Source organism: Enhydra lutris, unplaced genomic scaffold (genome assembly GCF_002288905.1).
Source record: "Enhydra lutris kenyoni isolate GAN:26980312 unplaced genomic scaffold, ASM228890v2 scaffoldscaffold1, whole genome shotgun sequence".
Classification (NCBI taxonomy): domain Eukaryota; kingdom Metazoa; phylum Chordata; class Mammalia; order Carnivora; family Mustelidae; genus Enhydra; species Enhydra lutris.
In genome coordinates this window covers 14,794,365-14,818,712 of record NW_019154085.1, presented here as the reverse complement: position 1 = coordinate 14,818,712, position 24,348 = coordinate 14,794,365, and the positions used below count along the sequence as shown (strand labels likewise).

General features: G+C 36.2%; 1 protein-coding gene across 1 annotated transcript in view; it reads right to left on the bottom strand.

Annotated features, from left to right (window-relative positions):
* Positions 1–23,656, bottom strand: part of LOC111155465 (neurobeachin like 1) — a 183,471-nt gene extending 159,815 nt beyond the window's left edge. The window contains exon 1 of the mRNA XM_022515656.1: positions 23,611–23,656. Within this exon, the coding sequence (XP_022371364.1) occupies positions 23,611–23,628 (18 nt within the window). The 5' untranslated portion in view covers positions 23,629–23,656. The remainder of the gene's footprint in view (positions 1–23,610) is intronic.
* Positions 23,657–24,348: the final 692 nt, after the last annotated feature.

The following is a 24,348-nucleotide window of genomic DNA, read 5'->3' as shown; positions in this document are numbered from 1 at the left end:
ATTGGAGAAGATGTGGAACAACTAGAACTCACACTTCTGGTGGGACTATAAAATGGTATAATCATTTAGAAAATAGTTTAGCAGTTTCTTTTTTTTTTTTTTTAAGATTTTATTTATTTGACAGAGAGAGATCATAAGTAGGTAGAGAAGGCAGAGAGAGAGGGCGAAGCAGACTCCCTGCTGAGCAGAGAGCCCAATGCAAGGCTCAATCCCAAGACCCAGAGATCATGACCTGAGCCCGAAGGCAGAGGCTTAACCCACTGAGTGACCCAAGTGCCCCTTTGGCAGTTTCTTTTAACGTTAAACATAGACATGTCACTTGGCCCTTCCATGAGAGAAGGAAAATCACAGAACTACAAAAATGTACAAAAATGCTCATAGAAGAATTATTTTTAATAGGCAAATGCTAGAGACAACCCAAAATTCCATCAACCTGTTCACTGACAAAGAAAGTATTGTATATTCATACAGTGGATTACTATTCAGGAATAATACTAAATGAAAAGTTGATACAATGACAAGCAGAAATTTTAAAAACATGACTCAGCAAGAAATGCCAGGCATTAAAGTGTATACACTGTATGATTTCATTTATACAAAGTTCTAGAGCAGGCTATGGTGACAGAAATGAAATTAGATCACTGGCTCTCTTTCAGAGGACTGACTCTAAAGGGAAGAAAAGAAACTTTCCTAGGTGATAGGAATTTTCTATTTTTTTATATAGTAGTTACACAATGTTTGCCTGTATCAAAACATGCAATTTCACACTTAAAATGTGTGCATTTCACAGACTGTAAGTTATATCTCAAAGCTTATTTGAAATAAAATGCTTCCTCAGGGGGCGCCTGGGTGGCTCAGTGGTTAAATCCTCTGCCTTCGGCTCAGGTCGTGATCTCAGGGTCCTGGGATCGAGTCCCGCATTGGGCTCTCTGCTCAGCAGGGAGCCTGCCTCCTCCTCCTCTCTCTCTCTGCCTGCCTCTCTGCCTAGTTGTGATCTGTCAAATAAATTAAAAAAAAAAAATCTTAAAAAAAAAATGCTTCTTCAGAAATGTCTTTTTAAATATAAATCACTAAAAATGATGCTCAAATTTCTTTCCTTCCTCTCCTTAACTCTTCTTTACTGCAGTCAATTTCAACAATTCTCAGAAGTTTTACTTAGTCATTAAATATTATTGGTTAGGCATTGCACTTGGAAAGGGAACTCAAGTAATTTATTTCCTAAAATAAAAGCATTACACTACAAATCAGAATTGCTAAAAGAATGTTCCCAGAATGTACAGAGACTGCTGACCTTTTGTGTATTTGCTTTTTTCTATTAATATACTGTTCCAAAATCAGATTGTAAATTGCCACTATCTACATCATCACTGAGAAATAAAATGGAAATATTTCGGAAAAAGATTTCTCATGTGAGAAATTTTCTCAAGGGTTCCATTACTTGCTATTTTCATTTCCAACTAGCACAGTCCTCATTTATTCATTTATCCACTCAGAAATGGAATCCAGAAATACAAATAGCTGGAGCTCTCCCTATCACTTTTGATAAAGCAGAGGATTATCTCTCTGTAAAAGTTAGACACAAAACAGTCTCATAACACCATAAAGAATTAATGCATTTGTCCTCATAGTTTATTTAGGAACTCTACAGTATCTGGTTCAAAGTCTAAAGGTCAGGGTTACCAAATGGTTGGCAGGTACAAGGTTATCCTAGGAAGTTGAACAACTATACTGAAAGAAAAGATACTTAAATCTGGAAATGTTTCATTTAATAAAAAGTAAAGCAGTTGTAGTTTTTTGAGCATATCCATGTGCTAAGTACTACAACAGGCATTTTCAAATACATATCATTCCATTTACTCCTTACACCTACCCCAGAGGTTTCATTTCCCCATTTTGTAGGTTAGAAAAGGGATGTTCTAGAATATGTAACTTGTCCAGTCACACAGTTAGTAATTGATAGTGCTGGGATTAAAATGCAAGATACATGAATCCATCTGTGCTCCTTCTACTACACTATGCTATCTTTGAAATACGAGCACAGCTTTAGTGAGCAAATAGAGGAAAAGAGTTATCAGGGTCAGCAAACTCAAAGCCATAAAAATTTAACACAAAAAAAACAGCCACATTCTACACAGCCTGATAAAATTCTTAGAGAATCTACACTTTACTGCCAAAAACCATAAAAAGAAAGATCTCCACAAACCCAGAAACCATATTAATTAAATCTCAAATTTAGTCACTTTCATGGTTAAGAGTTTGGTATGCTGAAACACCATAGTACAACCTATCTTACCATTTGTACACTATTAACATAACACATAAACGTATTATGTACTCAGGAGCACTGGGGCCAAATTACAGGGACTCTAATATCTGCCTGGCCACTTTCTTGAACAAGTCATCCTATGTTGGTATATCAGTTTTTTCCTCTATAAAAATGAATATAATTATAGTACCTTTCTTACAGGGCTGCTATAAAAATTAAATAACCTAATACATGTCAAGGACTTAGAATAATTCCTTGCACAGAGTATATGCTTAAGTATTAATAATATTTTTATAACCTACTACATGTCAAAATTAGGAAACTCCCATAAAACAGAATACCCTATGCAACAAACATAAATGATCCCCCTTGCCAAATGATTTTAATTGTATTATTTTCTTTTTAAATCTCTTTGCATTTATTATCTGCGTGACTTTGGCCAGGTTACTTGATTTCTGCAATCCGATCTTCATCTATAATATTATTTCCTACCTCATAGGGTGTTGAGAGCACTAAATAAGATAATACACGTAAGGCATTCAACAATGCCTGTCATTTAGCGATTATTTAAAACATGCCCGTTACCATTATTAAGATACAGACTCTGCTATCAAGTTGGCCATGATTCAGTGTTAATAAAATAAGCACTTACGAAATAACTACAAAATCAACTTTACTGATTCTGCTCTCAAATATTCATTCAATCATCTGCCATTGTTTAAAATAATCTTTCGTTTGAACTGTTAGATAGGTCTCTACTGGTCTTTATAGCTTTAATTTCTCCTCCCTATACACAGTTACTAATGGGATTTGTTAAATTTAAACCTAATCATTTCTTCCTTCCTGTTCAAATACCTTCAATGGCCCCCATAACCACAGGATGAAGTTTAAACACTGTCCAATACAGTAGCCACTAGTCAAATGTGATTATTTAAATTACATTAACACACAGAAGGCTTTTACCTTCCCTTAGCACCCACTCCCCCTGTTGGAAAGCATTAGTAGGTAATGGAATTAGGAAATCCAAGCAATTTCACCTAGTTCTTAAGGGGTGAGGTAACAGGTAAAAATGGGGGAACACCTGACTTCCTCCATGCAATATTTGGAATGTAGTATTCCTTCAAGTTTTAAAACTATACACTTTTAAATACAAAGACGTATTTCAACCAATACTAGGCAGTTCCCAACTTACATATGAGCTGTATTTATAGAAGTTCATTTAAGTCAGTTACATTCATAATATAGTTTCTAATTCCTACCAAAAGAAGATAAATCTCCCCTCAATAGAAACACAATTATTAAGGGTAAATCATCTTTCAGGTCAGTCCTCAAGTTTTTCTTGACAGAATCTAACTACCTCAAAAAAACATTTAGTAAGTACATACAACCATGTAAATCAAGAACAGTACTAGACTCGGGGCGCCTGGGTGGCTCAGTGGGTTAAGCCTCTGCCTTCAGCTCAGGTCATGATCTCAGGGTTCTGGGATGGAGCCCCGCATCAAGGTCCTTGTTCAGCGGGGAGCCTGCATTCCACCCCCACCCCCCCACCTGCCTCTCTGCCTACTTGTGATCTCTCTGTGTCAAATAAATAAATAAAATCTTAAAAAAAAAAAAAAAGAATAGTACTAGATTCTATGGCTATGATGACAACTAAAATGTAATCTTAAGTCAATTTTACCTAAAGAAACAAACAAAAAACCTATAATCTTATCCTCAAAGTGCTCATTGTTCTATAGAAGAGAGGCATAAATAAATAAAATGCACAACAGCGTTAAGAAGTAAAGCAGTTGTAAAAAGTATTGAAATAATAAAAAGGTGAAGCCTAGCTGGCTCAGTTGGTAGAATACGCAACTCTTGATCTTGGGGTTGTGAGTTCACGCCCCACTGTGGGGGTAGAGAGTCCTTAAAATGAAATCTTAAAAAAAGAGGTAAAGGATCTGTACTTGAGGAACTACAGAACACTCATGAAAGAAACTGAAGAAGAGAGAAAAAGATGGAAGAGCATTCCATGTTCATGGGTGGGAAGAATAAACATTGTTAAAATGTCCATACTGCCTACAGCAATCTATACTTTCAATGCCATCCCGATCAAAGTTCCACCGGCATTTTTCAAAGAGCTGGAACAATCCTAAAATTTGTATGGAACCAGAAGAGATCCCGAATTGCTAAGGAAATACTGAAAAAGAAAAACAAAACGGAGGGCATCACATTGCCTGATTTCAAGCTTCACTATAAAGCTGTGATCACCAAAACAGCATGGTAGTGGCACAAAAACAGACAGACAGACCAGTGGAACAGAGTAGAGAGCCCGATATGGACCCTCAACTCTATGGTCAAATAATCTTCGACAAAGCAGGAAAAATATAAAGTGGAAAAAAGACAGTCTCTTCAATAAATGGTGCTGGGAAAACTGGACAGCTATGTGTAGAAGAATGAAACTCGACCATTCTCTTACTGCATACACAAAGGTAAACTCGAAATAGATAAAAGAACTTAACATGAGGCAGGAATCTATCAAAATCCTAGAGAAGAACATTGACAATTAATCTCTTCAACATCAGCCACAGCCAACTTCTTTCAAGACATGTCCCCAAAGGCAAAGGAAACAAAAGCAAAAATGAACTTTTGGGACTCAATCAAAATCAAAAGTTTCTGCACAGCAAAGGAAACAGTCAACAAAACAAAGAGGCAACCCATGGAATGGGAGAAGATACTCACAGATGACACTACAAAGGGCTGACATCCAAGATCTATAAAATACTCCTCAAACTCAACACACACAGAACAGATAATCACGTCAAAAAATGGGCAGAAGACATGAACAGACGCTTCTCCAAAGAAGACATTCAAATGGCTAACAGACACATGAAAAAATGTTCATCATCATTAGCCATCAGGGAGATTCAAATCAAAACCACAGAGATACCACCTTACACCAGTCAGAATGGCCAAAATCAACAGGACAGTAAACAAGTGTTGGACAGGATGTGGATAAAGGGGAAGCCCCTTACACTGTTGGTGGGAATGCAAGTTGGTGCATTCCTTAAGAAATTAAAAATATAGCTACCCTATGACCCTGCAATTGCACTACTAGGTATTTACCCCAAAGATACAGATGTAGTGAAAAGAAGGGCCATCTGTACCCCAATGTTCAAAGCAGCAATGGCCACAGTCACCAAACTGTGGAAAGAACCAAGATGCCCTTCAACAGACGAATGGATAAAGAAGATATGGTCCATATATACAATGGAGTATTAAGCCTCCATCAAAAAGGATAAATACCCAACTTTTGTATCAACATGAACAGGACTGGAGGAGATTATGCTGAGTGAAATAAGTCAATCAGAGAGTCAATTATCATATGGTTTCACTTACTTGTGGAGCATAAGAAATAATATGGAGGACACTGGGAGAAGGAGAGAAGTGAGCTGGGGGAAATCCGAGGGGGAGACAAACCATGAGAGACTGTGGACTCTGAGAAACAAACTGAAGGTTTTGGAGGGGAGGGGAGTCGGGGGTTGGGTGAGCCTGATGGTGGCTATTAAGGAGGGCACGTACTGCATGGAGCACTGGGTGAGGTACATAAACAATGAATTCTGGAACACTGAAAAAAAATAAAATTTAATTTAAAAAAAAGAAAAAGAATTAAAAAGGGAGTTATTGACTGTTAAAATCAGAAATAACTGAGACTTGCAAAAGAAACTGCTATTAACATACTCTTAATCTCACCTCCACATTCTTAAGATTATATACATATAGTTCATGCCATTCATCCCAAGATGTTATATAGTGACTTATTAAAATTAAATACACTCCTTAATACATGTCAGCCTTCTTATATATGTGTATTTCTTACAAAAACTGAAAAACAATAAATTTGAGAGAATTTTCACATTAAAAAACTTATAATTTCCCTCACTCTACCTTCTTTGCATTTATTCTTGTCTTCTTGAAATGGGTGGTGTATTAATAACCTATTTCTGCATAACAAATTAAATAAATTCAGGAGTTTAAACAACAAATATTTTATCAGTTTTTTGGGTGAGGAATTCAAAACCAGCTCAGAATTTCTCATGAGCCTTCATCATAATGAAGATGTCAAGCAGGGCTACAGTCATAGCAAAGCTGGAATGGGCTGGAAGAACTACCTTCAGCCTCACTCATGTGGTGGCTGGCAAGGCTTCAGTTCTTCATAACATGGGCCTCTCCACTGGGCTGAACACAACACAGCAGCTGGCTTCACCGAGTCAATTTTCCAAGAAAAAAAAGGAGTAACTGAGATGAAAACAAGAAATGTCTTTTTTTTTTTTTTTTTTAAAGATTTTTATTTATTTATTTGACAGAGAGAGATCACAAGCAGGCAGAGAGGCAGGCAGAGAGAGGAGGAAGCAGGCTCCCTGCTGAGCAGAGAGCCCAACGCAGGGCTCGATCCCAGGACCCTGAGATCATGACCTGAGCCGAAGGCAGCGGCCCAACCCACTGAGCCACCCAGGCGCCCCAAGAAATGTCTTTTCTAATTTCAGAAATGATACACCATCACTTTTGCTAAATTCTATGGTCACAAAAGAACCCTGGTCCAAAGTAGGAGAGGATGTGAGGATCTTAAAGACTGGTGACCACAAATGTCTTTCTAAGTTCACTAATTTTTAGCCTTTTTTTAAACATATGTATTTTTTTAAGGTTTTATTTATTTGACAGAGAGAACACAAGCAGGGGGAACACCAGGCAGAGGGAGAAACAGGATCCCTGCTGAGAAAGAAGCCCAATGCAGGACTCAGTCCCAGGACCCTGGGATCATGACCTGAGCCAAAGGCAGATGCTTAACAGACTGAGCTACCCAGGTGCCCCTAAATAGATGTATTAAAGCAATAAATTTTCCTAAGTAATGTGTAGCCACTTCCCATCAAGTTCTAAAATACAGTATCAATCAGGTCCCCCAAAATTCTTACTTATCTATTTTAGGGGGGCGGCTGTGGAGGAGGGACAGAGGGAGAGGAAGACAGCAGGCTTGGGTCTCCATCTCACAACCCTGAAATCATTAGCTGAGGCAAAAATCAGGAGTCAGACACCTGATTGAGCCACACAGGTGCCCCTCAAAATTCTAATTTTTATTGCTTGTTCTTTAATCAAAAGTTTATTTAAAAGGGTATTTCATGGCTTCCAAACATTCCTTTTTAATCTTTTTGCTATTGATATCTTCTTTCATTGTCATTGTTAAATATATTCTATTATTTTGATCATTAGAAATTTGTTGAAATTTGCTCTAAGGTCTGTTATATCACTTTTGTAAATGTGTGCTTGAAAGGAATGTATGTTGGGTATAGTGTTCTACATAAATCCATAACATCAAGTTTATCAATTCTATTGTTTGAGTCTTCTGTATCTTTACTGACTTGTCTATTCATTCTATCAAGTACTGACTTTTTTTTTTCTTAATTAGGAAGGCAAGTTAAATAGAAAAAAAAACCTTACAATTGTCATATGTTCATTTCTCTGTGCTTGCTTTAAGACTATGAGGTACACACAAATTTCAAATTGTTAGATCTTCCTGGTAAACTCAACTGTTTTGTTTTGCTCAACATGGCTTTATTTCACTTTACCCTTTGGAAAAATTTCATTTGGTTAGAAATAATAGATTTAAAATGTCAACCTTTTTCCTTCTGTCATTCTTACTGAAAAATCAGCTAGTAATCTGTCATCCCTTTGAAGATAATCTTTTTTTTTTTTTCCTCTGACAGCTTTTATGATTTTTTTTTTTTTGGTTGTTTTCTGCAAAACCACTACAGTTTCCCTACAATGTATCTTGATATGGAATTAGTTTTAATTATTCTGCTTGAAATTCAGTGGACTTTCATTAATCTTGGAATGCTCTCACCTGTAATCTCTTCAAATATTACATTTGTTTCATTCTTCCTTTCCTTTCCTTTTCAGAGTCCAATTAAAGTGGAGGTACAGCTCAGTGGCAGAGCATTTGACTGCAGAGTCCAATTAAACATGGATTAAAGCCTTTTCATACTAGCCCTCCTACCTCTTAACCTTTCTTCCCTATCTTCCATTTCTTTGACTCCTACTTTATCCTGTAGAAAGGACTTATCTCCCTTCCAATTAACTAATTCTCTTTGGCTGTCTAAACTCTTATCAGCCACATTTATTGGTTTTTAAATATCATTATTAAGTCTCCCCCCTATTTCTAGATACTCTATTTCTTTTTTTGAAATTGCTAGTTCACTTTTTATATATTTCTCTGATTCTAAGTTGTTTTGTTTTTAAAATTTTGATATCTTTGAAATCAAAACGCATCTTATTCAGAGAGGCTGCTATTAAGACCTATTTGTCAATGCCTGTGCAAACCTGGTAAAAGCTGTTTCATATTGTCCTTTCACTAGATTCATGTACAAATTACTACATGTTAAATAATTGGTCAAAAAATTATAATATGATTATGCAATAAAATGAAGTTTTCATGTATACAAAAAAAAGACATGAAAACAGAGCACAAGGGTATAATTTGACATTAAAGATACACCTATTCTTTACTATAGAAATAATCACAATTTTATGTTTTATGGCAAGGCAACAGCTAAGGGCTTTACAAAGTTGATAATGGCAGATACCCTCAAATAGAGGAAACTGAAATACATGCAAAAGAATTACCTACCATATGCCAATCAGTACAAATAAAGACTAGAGAATCTGTCAAATCCCTTGGAAAATACGAAAGAAATTCCAAGGCAATGAGAGTCTAGTATGGTTGATTCATACATCATGAGTTAAAGTATTAAGTTGCAATTTGAAAAAATATTTGGTATCTGAAGTTTCTTCTTCCAGAAGGACTGCGTTTGCTTTTACCAAGCCACAGACTAGAGTCTGCAAGACCTAGGGCTTTTGGACTTTACCTACAATGAAAGGCAAATTTGATTTGCAAATTCATGAAAGAATCAACTGGTGGTCTCATCCTCTCAGGGACTTTTTACCTTTTGGCTCTGTTAACAAAGTCATTTTCTCCTGGAGTCCCCAAGTGAAGATCAAAGAGTGAGGTGGGTTTGTTTCCACTTGACCTTTACCCCACGGGTGTATTCTTTTGGGGGTCATAATGGAAAAATCTATTAGACTTCTCACTCTGATTAGTCCCTTACCTTTGATTTCTTCCTTCCATCCACAAGACCACGAAAACACAAAAGCTCAAGTTCGCCAGGAAAGGTAGCTTCATTCTCCATCTACCTAAGTTCCTGTTTTCACTAAGATATAGCCTCATAATGCCTTACCATCATCTTGCCAGCTTCTCAATGCCATTAAGATATTTCTTAATTGTATTCAGAATCGTAAATGATTTTCAGAAGGGTTGGTCTAACAACCTAGACTAATTTATTACCAAAAGTAAAGTCTAAACTAAGGTCACTTTTCCTTCATACCTTTGGTCAGGATTTCTATGAGCCTGGAACATATTCTGTGGCTAATAAACTACTATTCATTCTTTAAAACCTTGACCAAATGCTACCTCTTTAAGCAATCCATGATGACTTCATTCATCTTCCCTAAGGTCTCACATCTAAGCCCACAATCTAAATGGGAAACTGACTATTTGGAGATGAAGTCAGTCAATTAAATAGATAAAAGAGACAAAATTTTGATGAAAAGAAAGTCTGTCACATCTTGAAAGGTTTGGAAGTCATTTGAACATAAATGAAAAAGCAACATTCAAATAGAGGTCTAGATAAAAAATTAGGTGTAGAATACACCAATCCCTAGAGAGAAGATTTCAAATTTTACTTTAGGTATATCTTGAGTTTTATTTTACTTATTTAATTTTTTTTAAAGATTGTACTTACTCCTTTGTCAAAGGGAGAGAGATAAAGAACAATCACAGGAGCAGCCAGCAGAGGGAGAAGCAAACCCCCAACTGAGCAAGGAGCCCGATCCCAGGACCCTGGGATTATGATCTGAGACAGATGCTCCACTAAGCCACCCAGGCGTCCCTGTATTTCTTAAATTAAGGGAAAAAAAACCAAACCTATTGTTCAGATAACTAAGTTCCAGGTTTGATCAACGTAGTGCAGAAAATTAGGCTAAACTTAGCAAGACTTGAAAAGACAACATCTGGGGCGCCTGGGTGGCTCAGTGGGTTAAGCCGCTGCCTTCGGCTCAGGTCATGATCTCAGGGTCCTGGGATCGAGTCCCGCATCGGGCTCTCTGCTCAGCAAGGAGCCTGCTTCCCTCTCTCTCTCTCTCTCTGCCTGCCTCTCTGTCTACTTGTGATCTCTCTCTGTCAAATAAATAAATAAAAATCTTAAAAAAAAAAAAAAAGAAAAAAGAAAAGACAACATCTGGAATGTTTTAATGTTAGGTATAACATGACTCGCTGCATTAATTTTGTGCTCACCTTGGAGTTTCACACACGGTAGACAGGTAAAGAAATGTCTGACTCAGGTGTTTTTGGGAAGGCAGTCAAGTGATCAAATGTACCGCTGTGGTATGGCATGCTACTAGCAGGAAAGGCTGTACATATGTAAGGACAGGAAATACAAAGGAACTCTCTGTACTTTCTGTTCAATTTTGCTATGAACCTAAAACTGCTCTAAAAATGAAGTTTAAAAATTTTTAAAAAGAGAAAAATACACAATTCAAGGGATAAGATGACAGTAAATAACATTTGTATACAGCAGGCACCCAATAACTAGTTGAATTGGACTACAGTGAATCCTTTTTTTTTTCTTTTTTTTTTTTTTAAGATTTTATTTATTTGGGGCACCTGGGTGGCTCAGTCCTTAAGCGTCTGCATTCCACTTGGGTCATGATCCCAGGGTCCTGGGATCAAGCCCCACTTCAGGCTCCCTGCTCAGTGGAGAGCCTGCTTCTCCCTCTCCCTCTGCTGCTTCTCCTGCTTGTGCTCCCTCTCTCTCTCTCTCATTGCCTTTCTGTGTCAAATAAATAAAATTTAAAAATAAAATCTTTTTTTTAAGATTTCATTTATTTATTTATTTGACAGAGAGCACACAAGCAGGGGGAACGGCAGGCAGAGAGAGAAGCAGACTCCCAGCTAAGCAAGAAGTCTGATGCAGGACATGATCCCAGGACCCTGGGAACATGACCTGAGCCAAAGATGCTTAATGGACTGAGCCACCCAGGAGTCCCTGAATTCTGTTTGTTTTTTTAAGGTTTTCTTAAGTTTATTTTTTTTTTTTTAGTAATCTCTATACCCAACATGGAGCTCAAATTCAAGACTCTGAGATCAAGACTTGCATACTCTTACAACTGAGCCAATCAGGCACCCCTACCTACAGTGAATTCTTTTAAGAAAAGCCTACCATTGTGAATGTATTAACCAAAAATAACACTGATACTTTTTAATTGGAGCTTAAAATCTTAAAGTTGAAGTTTCATGTCAGGTTGAAGTTTTTCAAATTTAATATCTTAATGATTCACAGTAGTAAAGGTAATTAATTTATAGACACCCATAAAGTACTTTAACTGAAAATCTCTAAAAATGAAATTTTTTACTTTTAGCATGTCTGTATTTTCTATAACTAATTGTATCTTAAATTTAAAAAATTGTAATTCTAACATAAAACACTACTTTCCTTAGAACATAAATCTAAATTAGAAAATTTATGTATTTTTATGCCTAAAAGGAAGCTCATTCACTCAAAAATTGAAATTTTTATTTAAACTTATTTAGGGGCACCTGGGTGGCTCAGTGGATTAAGCCGCTGCCTTTGGCTCAGGTCATGATCTCAGGGTCCTGGGATCGAGTCCCACATCGGGCTCTCTGCTCAGCGGGGTGCCTGCTTCCCTCTCTCTCTCTCTCTCTGCCTGCCTCTCTGCCTACTTGTGATCTCTCTCTGTCAAATAAATAAATAAAATCTTTAAAAAAAAAAAAAAAAAACTTATTTAAATATTGTATTTTGACAAAAATCCTAAGTCAAAATTTCTCAATAAAAAAGTATAAATTCACCTCACAATGATACCATAAATTAAAATAGTACTTATCTTTCTTACTATTCAAATGTTTTAATGTCATGAAAAATAATTTGACAATTAAATATATCAAACAAAACTGATTTTTTTTTAATTTTTTTTAAAGATTTTATTTATTTATTTGACAGACAGAGATCACAAGTAGTCAGAGAGGCAGGCAGAGAGAGAGGAGGAAGCAGTCTCCCCGCTGAGCAGAGAGTCTGATGCGGAACTCGATCCCAGGACCCTGAGATCATGACCCGAGCTGAAGGCAGAGGCTTTAACCCACTGAGCCACCCAGGTGCCCCAAAACTGAATTTTTTTAGAGGCAAATTGTAAACTTTTTTAAGAGACGTATGAATCAGTTAATGCTTTGGTTCAATGTGAATAGACAACTCTGAGTTTGAATTTAAGTCACAAGACATAAATTAAAAATGTTGAAACACCCAAAGAACAAATAATCCAATCAAGAAATGGACAGAAGACATGAACAGATATTTCTGCAAAGAAGACATCCAAATGGCCAACAGACACATGAAAAAGTGCTCAACATCACTCGGCATTAGGGAAATAACAATCAAAACCACAATGAGATACCACCTCACACCAGTTCAGAATGGCTAAAATTAACAAATCAGGAAACTACAGATGTTGGCGAGGATGCAGAGAAAGGGGAACCCTCCTACACTGTTGGTGGGAATACAAGCTGGTGCAGCCACTCTGGAAAACAGTATGGAGGTTCCTCAAAAAGTTGAAAACAGCTCTACCCTATGATCCTGCAATTGCACTACCAGGTATTTACCCCAAAGATAGAAAGGTAGTGATCTAAAGGGGCACCTGTACCCCAATGTTTATAGCGGCAATGTCCATAATAGTCAAACTAGGGAAAGAGCCCAGATGTCCATCAACTGATGAATGGATATAGAAGATGTGGTATATATCTACAATGGAATACTACTCAGCCATCAAAAAATGAAATCTTGCCATTTGCAACAAGGTGAATGGAACTAGAGGGTATTATTGTAAGCAAAACACATCAATCAGAGAAAGACAATTATCATATTATCTCACTGATATTTGTAATTTAAGAAACAAAACAGAGAATCATAGGGGAAGACAAGAAAAAATGAAAACAAGATGAAACCAGAGAGGGAGACAAACCATAAGAGCCTCTTAATCTTAGGAAACAAACTGAGGGTTGCAGAGGGGAGGGGGATGGGGGATGGGGTGGCTGGGGGATGGGGTGGCTGGGTGATGGGACATTGGGGAGGGTATGTGTTGTGGTAAACGCTGGGTGTTGGGTAAGACTGATAAATCACAGAGCTGTATGCCTGAAACAAATAATACATTACTGTTAATTAAAAAACAAAAAAAATTTAATTTAAAAAAATTTAATTTAAAAGAAAAAAGAGAAAAGGTTGATATGCCTTAGATATAGATAAGAAGACATTACTTTGAATATTTTAAAAGACAGTATAGTAGCTCAACCAGTTAAGTGTCTGTCTCTTGATTTAAGCTCAGGTCCCAATCTCAGTATTGTGAGACTGAGCCCCATGTTGAGCTTGGCGCTGGGTGTGGAGCTTGCTTAAGAGTCTCTCTCTCCATCTCTCTCTGCCCTTCTTCCTCCCCATCCCCCCAGTGCCATTGCTGGCCCATGCACACACATTTTACTAAAAAAAAAAAGTTTTAAAAAAACAGTATAGTACATATTAAATATATTTAAGAGCAGAGCTCCCTGTTTTCCTTATTGAAAAAGAAATAAGGTGACTTCCATTCTTTTTGGTAAAAGCTGAGGAAATGAGGAGGAAATGAGTGTTGCTAACTCTTGTCTGAATTCTGACAACATCAAAGGAACTGATTTACAGTTATGATAGATGCCAGTCATTTCAGATAGCTACCACATCTTGGTAGATTTTTAATGACCAGAATAAAATTTTCTGAAAAAATAAATACCATTTTCATAAAATAAATCAAAAGTTTATCAAAACCTCTAAGTATAAACAAAAAAAGCAAGTTAGGTAGGTCAAACACTTAAATTCATATACTACAGGGCAATAAACTTTGATCTATTAGCATTATATTTTACCTATTTTAAAATGAAGGACTACTGAGAATTAAGTGCAGTGCCTGATTCCAAATGTACCTACTTATAATTCATAATGATTCTAATAAAGGAGAATATTTAAAATGGCAACCACTAACTACCAAAGATTAAAGTAAGTTATGATTTTTTCATAACTTTTTCAACTTTAGTATTTTTCTGGAACTTAGGAATAGTCTAATTATCCACATCTTAACAAGTACACACATAAAACTATTCTAAGTAGTTTTATAATATATTGTAAAAGTAGCAAACCTGCATTAGAAGTATCAATAGTATACCTAAGAAAAAAATGAATAAAATAAAACATCTATCATTTACCTACCATAAATCTGATCCATGAGTTAGAGGAACTATACATTACAGGTCTTAGTCCCAATGCCTGAAGCTAACCTAACAGGAAACCCCAGCATTTTCCCCGCTAAAGTGAAGGGGAAGACAAATATGTCTTTTATTTCAAATACTACAGAACATCATGCTGGAGTTATTAGACAACGTAGTTTCTAAGACAAGAGAAAATAAGTGAAGGCAGAAGAATTAGAAAGTGGACTTCCCATTTTCTATAGGGGACTTTCTGTATGCAGAAAGCCAGATGAGTTGTTCAGTCATAAGAAAGTATGGTCTCCAGTGCCCTCCTCAGATGTACCAATAGAACATCTAAGAATATGGAGCCAAGAGCAATAAAGAACAGTGGCCTGTGCAACTATACCCAAGAACAGAACCATGGGAACATTCCTTCTCTGAAAGTAAAGAGACCAGGACACATTTGCCCAGTTTTCAGAATTGCTGTGGACCAAAGCCTCCTATATGCCTCCCATTCTTTCTGTTGTTTCAAGAGTCTTTATTGTGGCATTCCTATTTCAGTTACTACAGTATGTTGGGTTGATCGGGGCCAGATACCAACAGTATCTTCTGAGGTCACGGGTCTCAGTATCAATAAAAACCACAACTAGACCTAATACATATTACAAGATCTTGGGTTTCAACTAATTCCATGATTGAATGAGACTTCTGGAATTCTTAAAATGGAGATGAAGCAGATTTTATATATGGGAAAGATATGAATAACTGTAACCAAGAAATCAGAAGGTGGTAGACTAGATTCTTGATCCCAAATTTCACCCCCTTGTAATAAACCTGCCAAGTAATTTTGCAATAGGGAAAGGAAGCTATAGAAAAGGTAAGGTAGCAACAACGTGTCAATACTGATCAAGGTTTCCCAAAACATGTCCAAGAACCCTGGGAATTATTAGAAATATTTCTGGTTCCATAAGTTTCATATAAAAGTTTGTGAAGTTTGTATTTACATTTCTATTAATTTCAAATTAATTTAAGTATATTAAAGTGGACTACCTTGTAACTAGTACTCAATTTCAATGGTCACATTTGCACTGCTACCAACGAATATTAGTCACTCTGCAATTTGCAGAGCTACATTTTTCAAATTACAGATGGATTCTTGGCAATCTGAAATTTTTCAGATATTCTAGAGTAGTGCCATGCAAAGTGTGGTATAGACAGCAATAAAGGTCCCTTGGCCAGAGAAGTACAAAAATCAAAATTAACATTTTCAAACCTTAAAAGGAGCAGTTTGGCAGTAATTTTAAGCCTGCTACTTTTAATTTAAAAATTAATGAAGTGGGGATTTATATTTTTAACATTTTTTCCCACTTGTTTTAGAGTTACTTGGCTAAATAAAGCCAATAATAATCTCTTTTTTAAAAAGTATTTATTTGAGAGAGAGAAAGAGAGATAAGGCATGGGGAGGTGGGTAGAGGGAGAGGAAGGGAAGCAGACTCCCTGCTAAGCACAGAGCCCCCACGTGGGGTTCAGTCTCACAACACTGAGATCACTACCTGAGCCAAGAGTCTGTGCCACCCAGGCACCCCAACAATAATCTCTTAACTATCCATTCCAATATATGTTCCATAATGCTTTTCTTTATTGCCATACTGAATTTGACAGTATTGACTAGTCCCTTCTTTATAAAAGCCCTCTACTTGACGCAACTACTCACTCCTGGTTCTCCTCCTTTATAAACCCTTTACAAACCCTTCTTCTATCCTCTTCTTAAATGATAATGTTCCCCAGGGCTCCCTATGACCTTCTTCTCTTCTTACTTCTATATAACTCTTCAGTAATTGCCAATAAACCTGAATCTCCCAAGAAAAAAACTGAAAATTATTTTAGCCTATTATTTTTCACTCATGCTCCTATCTACACAATTAAGTGCTATCAATTCTACTTTCTACCAGGGAAGTTCAAATTCTGATACTCAAAAAAAAAAAAAAAATATTCATGCATCTTAACAACTCTTTCAAGTGGTGCATGAGCTCCTCAAGTCAAACCACAAGGGTAATATTCCTTTCCTAAAGGCTACTTCCATGTTTGTTGATATAAAATATTCATTTCTTGCTTTCACATCTAACCCTAAAACAAACAGGTAAACCACTACTACTGAGCTGCTAGCAATTTTTTTTGTTTTGCTTCAAGTCAAACTTTACTTTCCTTATATACAAAGTCATTATTAAGCCACAAAAGATTAAGAGCCATTTTCTATATTACACATACCAGAAACTTATTAAATATAGGTTAAATTATAAGGGCTGATGTATATTGAGGCATCTTACTAAAAGCTTCACTTTGGATTATAATTAAATTATAATTTTCTCATTGGAAGAGTTTATGTTCATCCCTTTTTTTCCAAATCTACATTTAAAAAAGAGGTACTTGCCTTTTTATTTGAATAAAACAACTCTAAATTCTATTTTCTTTATGAAGCAAAACTTTTATTCTGAAAAGGAAGTTTACTCTGAGCTCATTGCAAAACTATCTATTTCAGTCATATTCCAGATTTAGCAGGACAAAGGGCAACAGCAGGAAATGGAGCATCACCAAGGTCCAAAACAAACTTGTTTAGAGTAAAAAAAAAAAAAAAAAATCTCATATTAGGATAATTAAGCACTATGTTTGAAAGAAAAATAAAAACAGATTAGAAATTAAGACACTGAAGAGGGGCACCTGGTGGCTCAGTGGGTTAGAGCCTCTGCCTTCAGCTCAGGTCATGATCCCATGAGAGCCCTACATCAGGCTCTCTGCTCAGTGGGGAGCCTGCTTCCTCCTCTCTCTCTGCCTGCCTCTCTGCCTACGTGTGATCTCTGTCAAATAAATAAATAAAATCTTAAAAAAAAATTAAGACTGATGAGCACTGCTTCATCACTAGATAAAAAGATTTGAATATTATTCTGTAATATTAAATAAAGGCAAAATGGAAGTAATGATACACTCTCCAGCTCATACATGTATTTCAAAACTAACAAAGATAACATTTTATATTTCATAGCCTTACAGTGCATTTAATATAATCAATTCATCTTTTCTCAACAACTCTGAGATGCAAAAATAGTTATTCCTTTCCATTTCACAGATGAGAAAACTGTTAACATGAAGAAATTATGTAACCTCTTGTCAGGTCCTTCCTTAAGCTCAGAAGCAAACTGGGACTAAATCTTGGCTAATTCTGTAGCTTCCCAAAACTTTTTAGTGTAAAATGAGTATCCAAAAAAAAAAAAAACAAATGACCAAAATGAACCATAAATTTTCAACCCACATTGCCACATTTCAAATGTCATGATGCTTTTGAGTCACCTTGTATCTTTTTAGTGAGTTCATGCATTTGATACTTTCCACTACACAGAACAAAAATAACTTAATCTTATCTAAGAATTTGAGAAGTTCAGTTTCTCTTTTGCATATTCTGGGGATCAACTATAGCACTCCCAAAAGGCTAAACGTGGAACAGAAATATATCCTAATGCCTATCCAAGGGGAGTTGAGAGAAGGATTTTATGATACATGTATGTCTTGCTACTTATAATATATGAATTCCAAAAAGTTGTAGGATAATATAGAGATGAAAACTCAGCACTCTCTCTCTTACCATAAGCACATTATGTAAAAAAAAGTCAAAGGATACAGGGAATAACATGGTGCCTACGACAGATAATATGCACTAAAATGTAAATCAATTTGTCTTTAAAACTTAAGAAAAATATGCTCAGACAAGAAATAGTTAAGTACTAAACTAAAATACAGATACATGATTAAACCTGTTCAAATTAATGTTTAACTTATAAGAGCTATATGAAATGCACTGTTAATGAAATCCTTGATCCTGGGTGTGTATGACCGTTTGGAGGTAAGAAAAGTTCAGACTACATAATCTAGTGAAATTATCTGTAGAACGTAGGAATGCTGGGTGTTCAGAAATCATCCTTCCTATATTATGTAATAATAACTACATGACATTAACAAATAAGCCACTAAGAAGATGCATGTTTCTAACAATGCAATTAATTTCTACTCCTAGAAGGAGAAAGTGAAAAATCAGACCTGAAAAGTTTGGTTAGAAAAACAAATAGGCAAGGGGCGCCTGGGTGGCTCAGTGGGTTAAGCCTCTGCCTTCAGCTCAGGTCATGATCTCAGGGTCCTAGGATCAAGCCCCACATCAGGCTCTCTGCTCAGCAGGGAGCCTGCTTCCCCCCACCCCCGCCTGTCTCTCTGCCTACTTGTGATCTCTCTCTCTGTCAAATCAATAAATAAAATCTTAAAAAAAAAAAAAAAAAAGAAAGAAAGAAAGAAAGAAAAAAAGAAAAACTAATAGCCAAGTTTTTTACCCCAATTTTTTTTTAAGATTTTTATTTATTTATTTATTTATTTGACAGACAGATCACAAGTAGGCAGAGAGGCAGGCAGAGAGAGAGAGGAGGAAGCAGGCTCCCTGCTGAGCAGAGAACCCGATGCGGGACTCCATCCCAGGACCCTGAGATCATGACCTGAGCCGAAGGCAGAGGCTTTAACCCACTAAGCCACCCAGGCACCCTACCCCAATTTTTTAAATATCAAGTTTAATATGTGGAAAGCCACCTGCTAAAAACTGAAGCCAGTAATTTAATTGTACTTGAAAGCCTTTAATCACTAGCATTTAAGCTTACAACCAAACCCAGACTAATAGAAAACATATTTATATATTCTCTTTTCTTTTGCCTACCTAAACAGTATGACCCAAGGACTATTTCTGATATTACCCTATTTAAACACCTACTAAAATTTTATAATTCTAAGTGGTAACTTTTAAAACATTACATTACACAAAAACCCTAGAATAGTATCTTAATATTGATCTATAACTAATGCACTGTGGAATACCTATGCTGGTTAGCACTGTGGCAAATACGGAGGATGTCCTAACCTTACCACTCTAGAGCAGATTTTCAAAAATTTTCAAAGTCATCTTCTTTATCGGCCATGTATACGATGTTTGGTATGTATAGCACACCAACTAGGGCAGCAAAATGGTAGACAATATTTAAATTTTAATCATTAAAGATGAACTTGTGGGGCACCTGGGTCAGTTAAGAGCCTGTTTTCGGCTCAGGTCAGGATCCTGGGATGAACCCCACACTGTGCTCCCTGCTCAACTGGGAGCCTGCTTCTCCCTCTCCCTCTGCCTGCCACTCTCCCTGTTTGTGCTCTCTCCCTCTCGCTCTCTTTCAAATAAATAAATAAAATCTTAAAAAAAAAAAAAGATCAACTCGATACTTAAGAAAGATAAGTGGTCACCTTGGGGGGATGCTAATAAATCCAGTCATTAAAACAAAGAGAAAGAATCAAATATTTATTCTGCTTGCTTTCCCTTCAAGGAACTGTCAAACAGCTGACAAGAGAACGCTTATCTATGTATGTTCTGCCAATAAAGAAATGATAGAATTGGAATATCACAGTTTTGCAAATTCCTAATGAAAAAATCAATACATGTAGGTAAAACTCACTGATAGCGGAGACACTTATAAATTATTCTAGGCTTCCCCCACCAAACAGAATGTGAATCAGCCAAGTCTCTAGATCTGCTAGTGTGCAGACACCAAGAGAGAAAAACAATTATAATCAAGGATGTAACCAGCAAAATCCAGACTGAGGAAAACGCTAAAGTCAAAAGCTGGTTTTGTCAACAAATAAATAGAAGGAACAAAAAGTATGGTGAGGGAGAAATATTTAACAGACATGTTAAAATATTTAACAGACATTTTCAACAAATATGATGTGTATACTTTAAATACTGAATCAAACAAACAGCAGGAAAATAAATTTATGATACTATAGAAAAGTTTGAATACTGACCAGGTATTTGATGATTCAAAGAATTATCGTATTCTGATTGTTTTTAAGAAGAGTTCTTGTTTTATAGATATACTTTTAAATACTTATTAGATAAGATTATGTTGTCTAGGATTTAAAACAATGCAGGAGTAGTAGATTATTGATGAAAACATTACTGAACATGAATCGAAACAGGATGACAGATACAAAAGTGTTCACTATATTATCTTATGTCCACTTGAAATTTTCCATAAGGAAAAGCTTAAAAAAGATGAACTTAAAAAGGTCTATATGACAATCCACAAGCATAAGGACAAAATACGCCTCACTCCGAGGTCAAAACAAATGAAAATCTTAACGGTGAGTTAAGCAAGCATTTTCCCTACACACACACACACTCTTAAATGAAATATGAGAAAATGAGACCAAAGAGGTAAGTCTTGCTCAAGGTCACAAAATAAAATAGGAGCAGAACCAAAACTTGACTTCTCAATTACAAGCCCACAAAGAAGTCCAAGTTGGAGCTAAGGTAAAAGATCTGTGCAATCCTGAAGAAGACTGATGGCCCATCAAAGGTGTTAAAAACGGTATTTAAAGTTGGGTGAAAAAAAAAAAAGGCAGGTGTTTTGAAAGACAAAATGCTAGAATGAGAACAATAAGCCTAGGGTATAGGGACCTGGGCATTTGGTAATCATCCTCAACAGGGGAGCAGAAGTGTTAAATCTAGGATATATATTTGGAAACTATTTGAATTCAAGGTGTTGGTAGAAAAAAAAGTTGTTACCTAGCTTACAAGCTTATACTTAAACTGATGAAACATTAAATCATTATTTTAATAACAATTTTTGAAAATCGAAAAAATCTTAAATCTTATTACTTGCACAACTGATTTAAATCTTAAACATAAAAATGGATTTATAAAAAAAAGGGGGAGTGACTTATCTTCCTGTCCAAAAATAGGCTTTAAAATTTGACCATGAAGGGTCTTCGTTATCTACTCAGACATCTTCATAAAAAGAGTGAAGATTCATATTTATATTAAGTTATCAAGAATAAAACTCTGGGGGGGCGCCTGGGTGGCTCAGTGGGTTAAGCCGCTGCCTTCGGCTCAGGTCATGATCTCAGGGTCCTGGGATCGAGTCCCACATCGGGCTCTCTGCTCAGCAGGAAGCCTGCTTCCTCCTCTCTCTCTCTCTCTGCCGGCCTCTCCGTCTACTTGTGATCTCTCTCTGTCAAATAAATAAATAAAATCTTTAAAAAAAAAAAAAAAAAAAAGAATAAAACTCTGGGTATGCCAACAAACTATTTTTTTTTTAAGATTTTATTTTTAAGTAATCTCTACACCCAATGTGGGGCTCAAACTCTCAACCCCGAGATCATGAGTTGCACACTCTACCAACTGAACCAGCCAGGTGCCCCATACCAACTTTTCAATAAGCACAATGACAAAACAAGAACTCCACCTACAAGCAACATAACTAATGAACAAGACAATGTAATGCCATTTACCTTTTATCATCCTAAAAATATAAAACCTACTAAGTTTAATGTATTTTTAAATAAATCATTTTTAGACCACCAGACATTCATACTAAAATGCATTTTAATTTTTGGCTGACATGTGTTAGTGACTATTTTCAAAAGTGGTGAATTAAATTCCTTTTTTATTAGAAGAGTGGTCTATTTTTAAAAAGACATTTCTGGCATTAAATTACACAAGACTAAAAAGCTATTTTAAAAATCCATATCAAACATTTCAAAGTGGATGTCCTTCAGTAATTTTGAGAACTACCAAACCAGGAAGTCAAAGAAAATTCCAGTGTGATCTCTAAAATTTAGTATTAGAGATAACTGAGATCGTTTGTTAAAGAATAACTTGTTCTTTAAAAAGCTGAATAAAAAAGGAGCCCAGAGGGATAATGCAGAAACAGAAGCTGAGACTTGAGAACTTCACCAGACTTAAAGTAACTCAAGTAGTAAATTAGAGATGTTTCTCTAACCCTCGCCAATATCTTCAAACTACTAATGTAGCTCCTCTCTTGAAAAACATGTTTTTAAGTAGTATCTTTCTCCCCCAACAACCCCAAATCAAAGCTAAGGTGTAAAAATTCACATAAAGACAAACACAAAAATTTCCTTTTAAATGCGAAAATAGGGGTGCCTGGGTGGCTCAGTGGGTTAAAGCCTCTGCCTTCAGCTCAGGTCATAATCCCAGCGGGGAGCCTGCTTACTCCTCTCTCTCTGCCTGCCTCTCTGTCTACCTGTGATCTCTGTCTGTCAAATAAATAAATAAAATCTTTTAAAAAATGCAAAAATAAAATATATTAAGAAGTCATAATGGATAAAAGCATGGACCTGACTCAGGTGGTTCTGCTTCTCATAGCCTGTTTAACCTCTGCGTCAATTTTCATATCAGCAAAAGGGGATAATTACAAAACCCATCTCACAGGATTTTTGTGAGTCTCAAATGAGACAACACTCAGAAGGTCCTATCATCGCAGTAAACTTATAGTAACCACCTCAAACCAATAACCATTTTCACATAAGCAATAACCTTTTTTAAGCTAATTAAAAGGTTAACTATAGGAAAAATGCTGAATGCTCTTCTCATAAAAATATCTCTATCCCACCTCCAATTTGTGGGAGAAAAAGAAAAACACATAAACAAATATTTTATTTTTCTCCTAAGGTCATAATATCACATATAATTTGGGGATCACTTAAGAAAAATATCAAAACCAGGGGTGCCTGGGTGGCTCAGTGGGTAAAGCCTCTGCCTTCGGCTGGGGTCATGATCTCAGGGTCCTGGGATTGAGCCCCGCATAGGGCTCTCTGCTCAGCAGGGAGCCTGCTTCTCCCCCTCTCTCATTCTGCCTGCCTCTCTGCCTACTTGTGATCTCTCTCTGTTAAAGAAAGAAAGATCAAAACCATACCTACAGGATTTAAAAATTTGTCAGTATTGTGTATGTGTTCAAACCTGGAAAGGTGGAAAACAGAAAACTCCATGTTTTTAAATTTGGCCTCACCACTATGAATAAAAATATGCTACTCCATTAAATAAAATAAAGCCAGTCACAAAATTTTATAACAAAGTATTTTAAAACTTAGAAATAAAAAGGAAAGCAATTACCTTTGTACAATAAAGCATCCAAAGTTCAAAGAGCCTCTCTCTGGATGCCATTCTGACTTTCACTCTGGCACTTTAATTTTTCCTCCAAAAAAAATTGTGTTCAAGACCACAGCATGTTCATTTTATTCTCCAAATTTTTCAGCCGTTACAGTAAAGCTCAAAGCAGCAGGGAAAACAAAAAGAAGTGAAACAAATGGACTGTCTTCTGGCCAATAAAATTCAGTTCAAGCAGTTACTCCAACTTATCTTCATCAGTGTAGCTGGGCGATTAAATAAATCTGCGAAAGAGAAAAATACGCAAAGGTTTGCTAGAAACAAAGACCATATTTTTAAAAATGTAGATTTATCAGAACTATAGATGATTTTACTTCACTTCCCGCAAACAACCAGCTAAGCTTTTCTAGTTGAGTTCACAGAAACTAGTGCTTCAGGAAAACATCACAGCCAACACAATATTTCACACCAACATCAAGTCAGAATTCCCTACGGCAGATCCTGAAAGATGAGTACTCATAACCAAAAATTCATCCTGTTGCCACTCGTTTATTTTCTATAAACATAAAGCCACACTCAGTAGTGCTGTATTTCAAAGACAAAGAATCCCTTAGAATTTTCTAGTCCGCTTCTCAAAACTTGTTGGGAATGTTTGTCGTTCCGTCGCAGGGCAGGGCGTGGGGAGGAGGGTGAAGAATTCCTGGTTTGTTTATTTTAACAGTATGGGAGAGTGAAAGTTGCCCA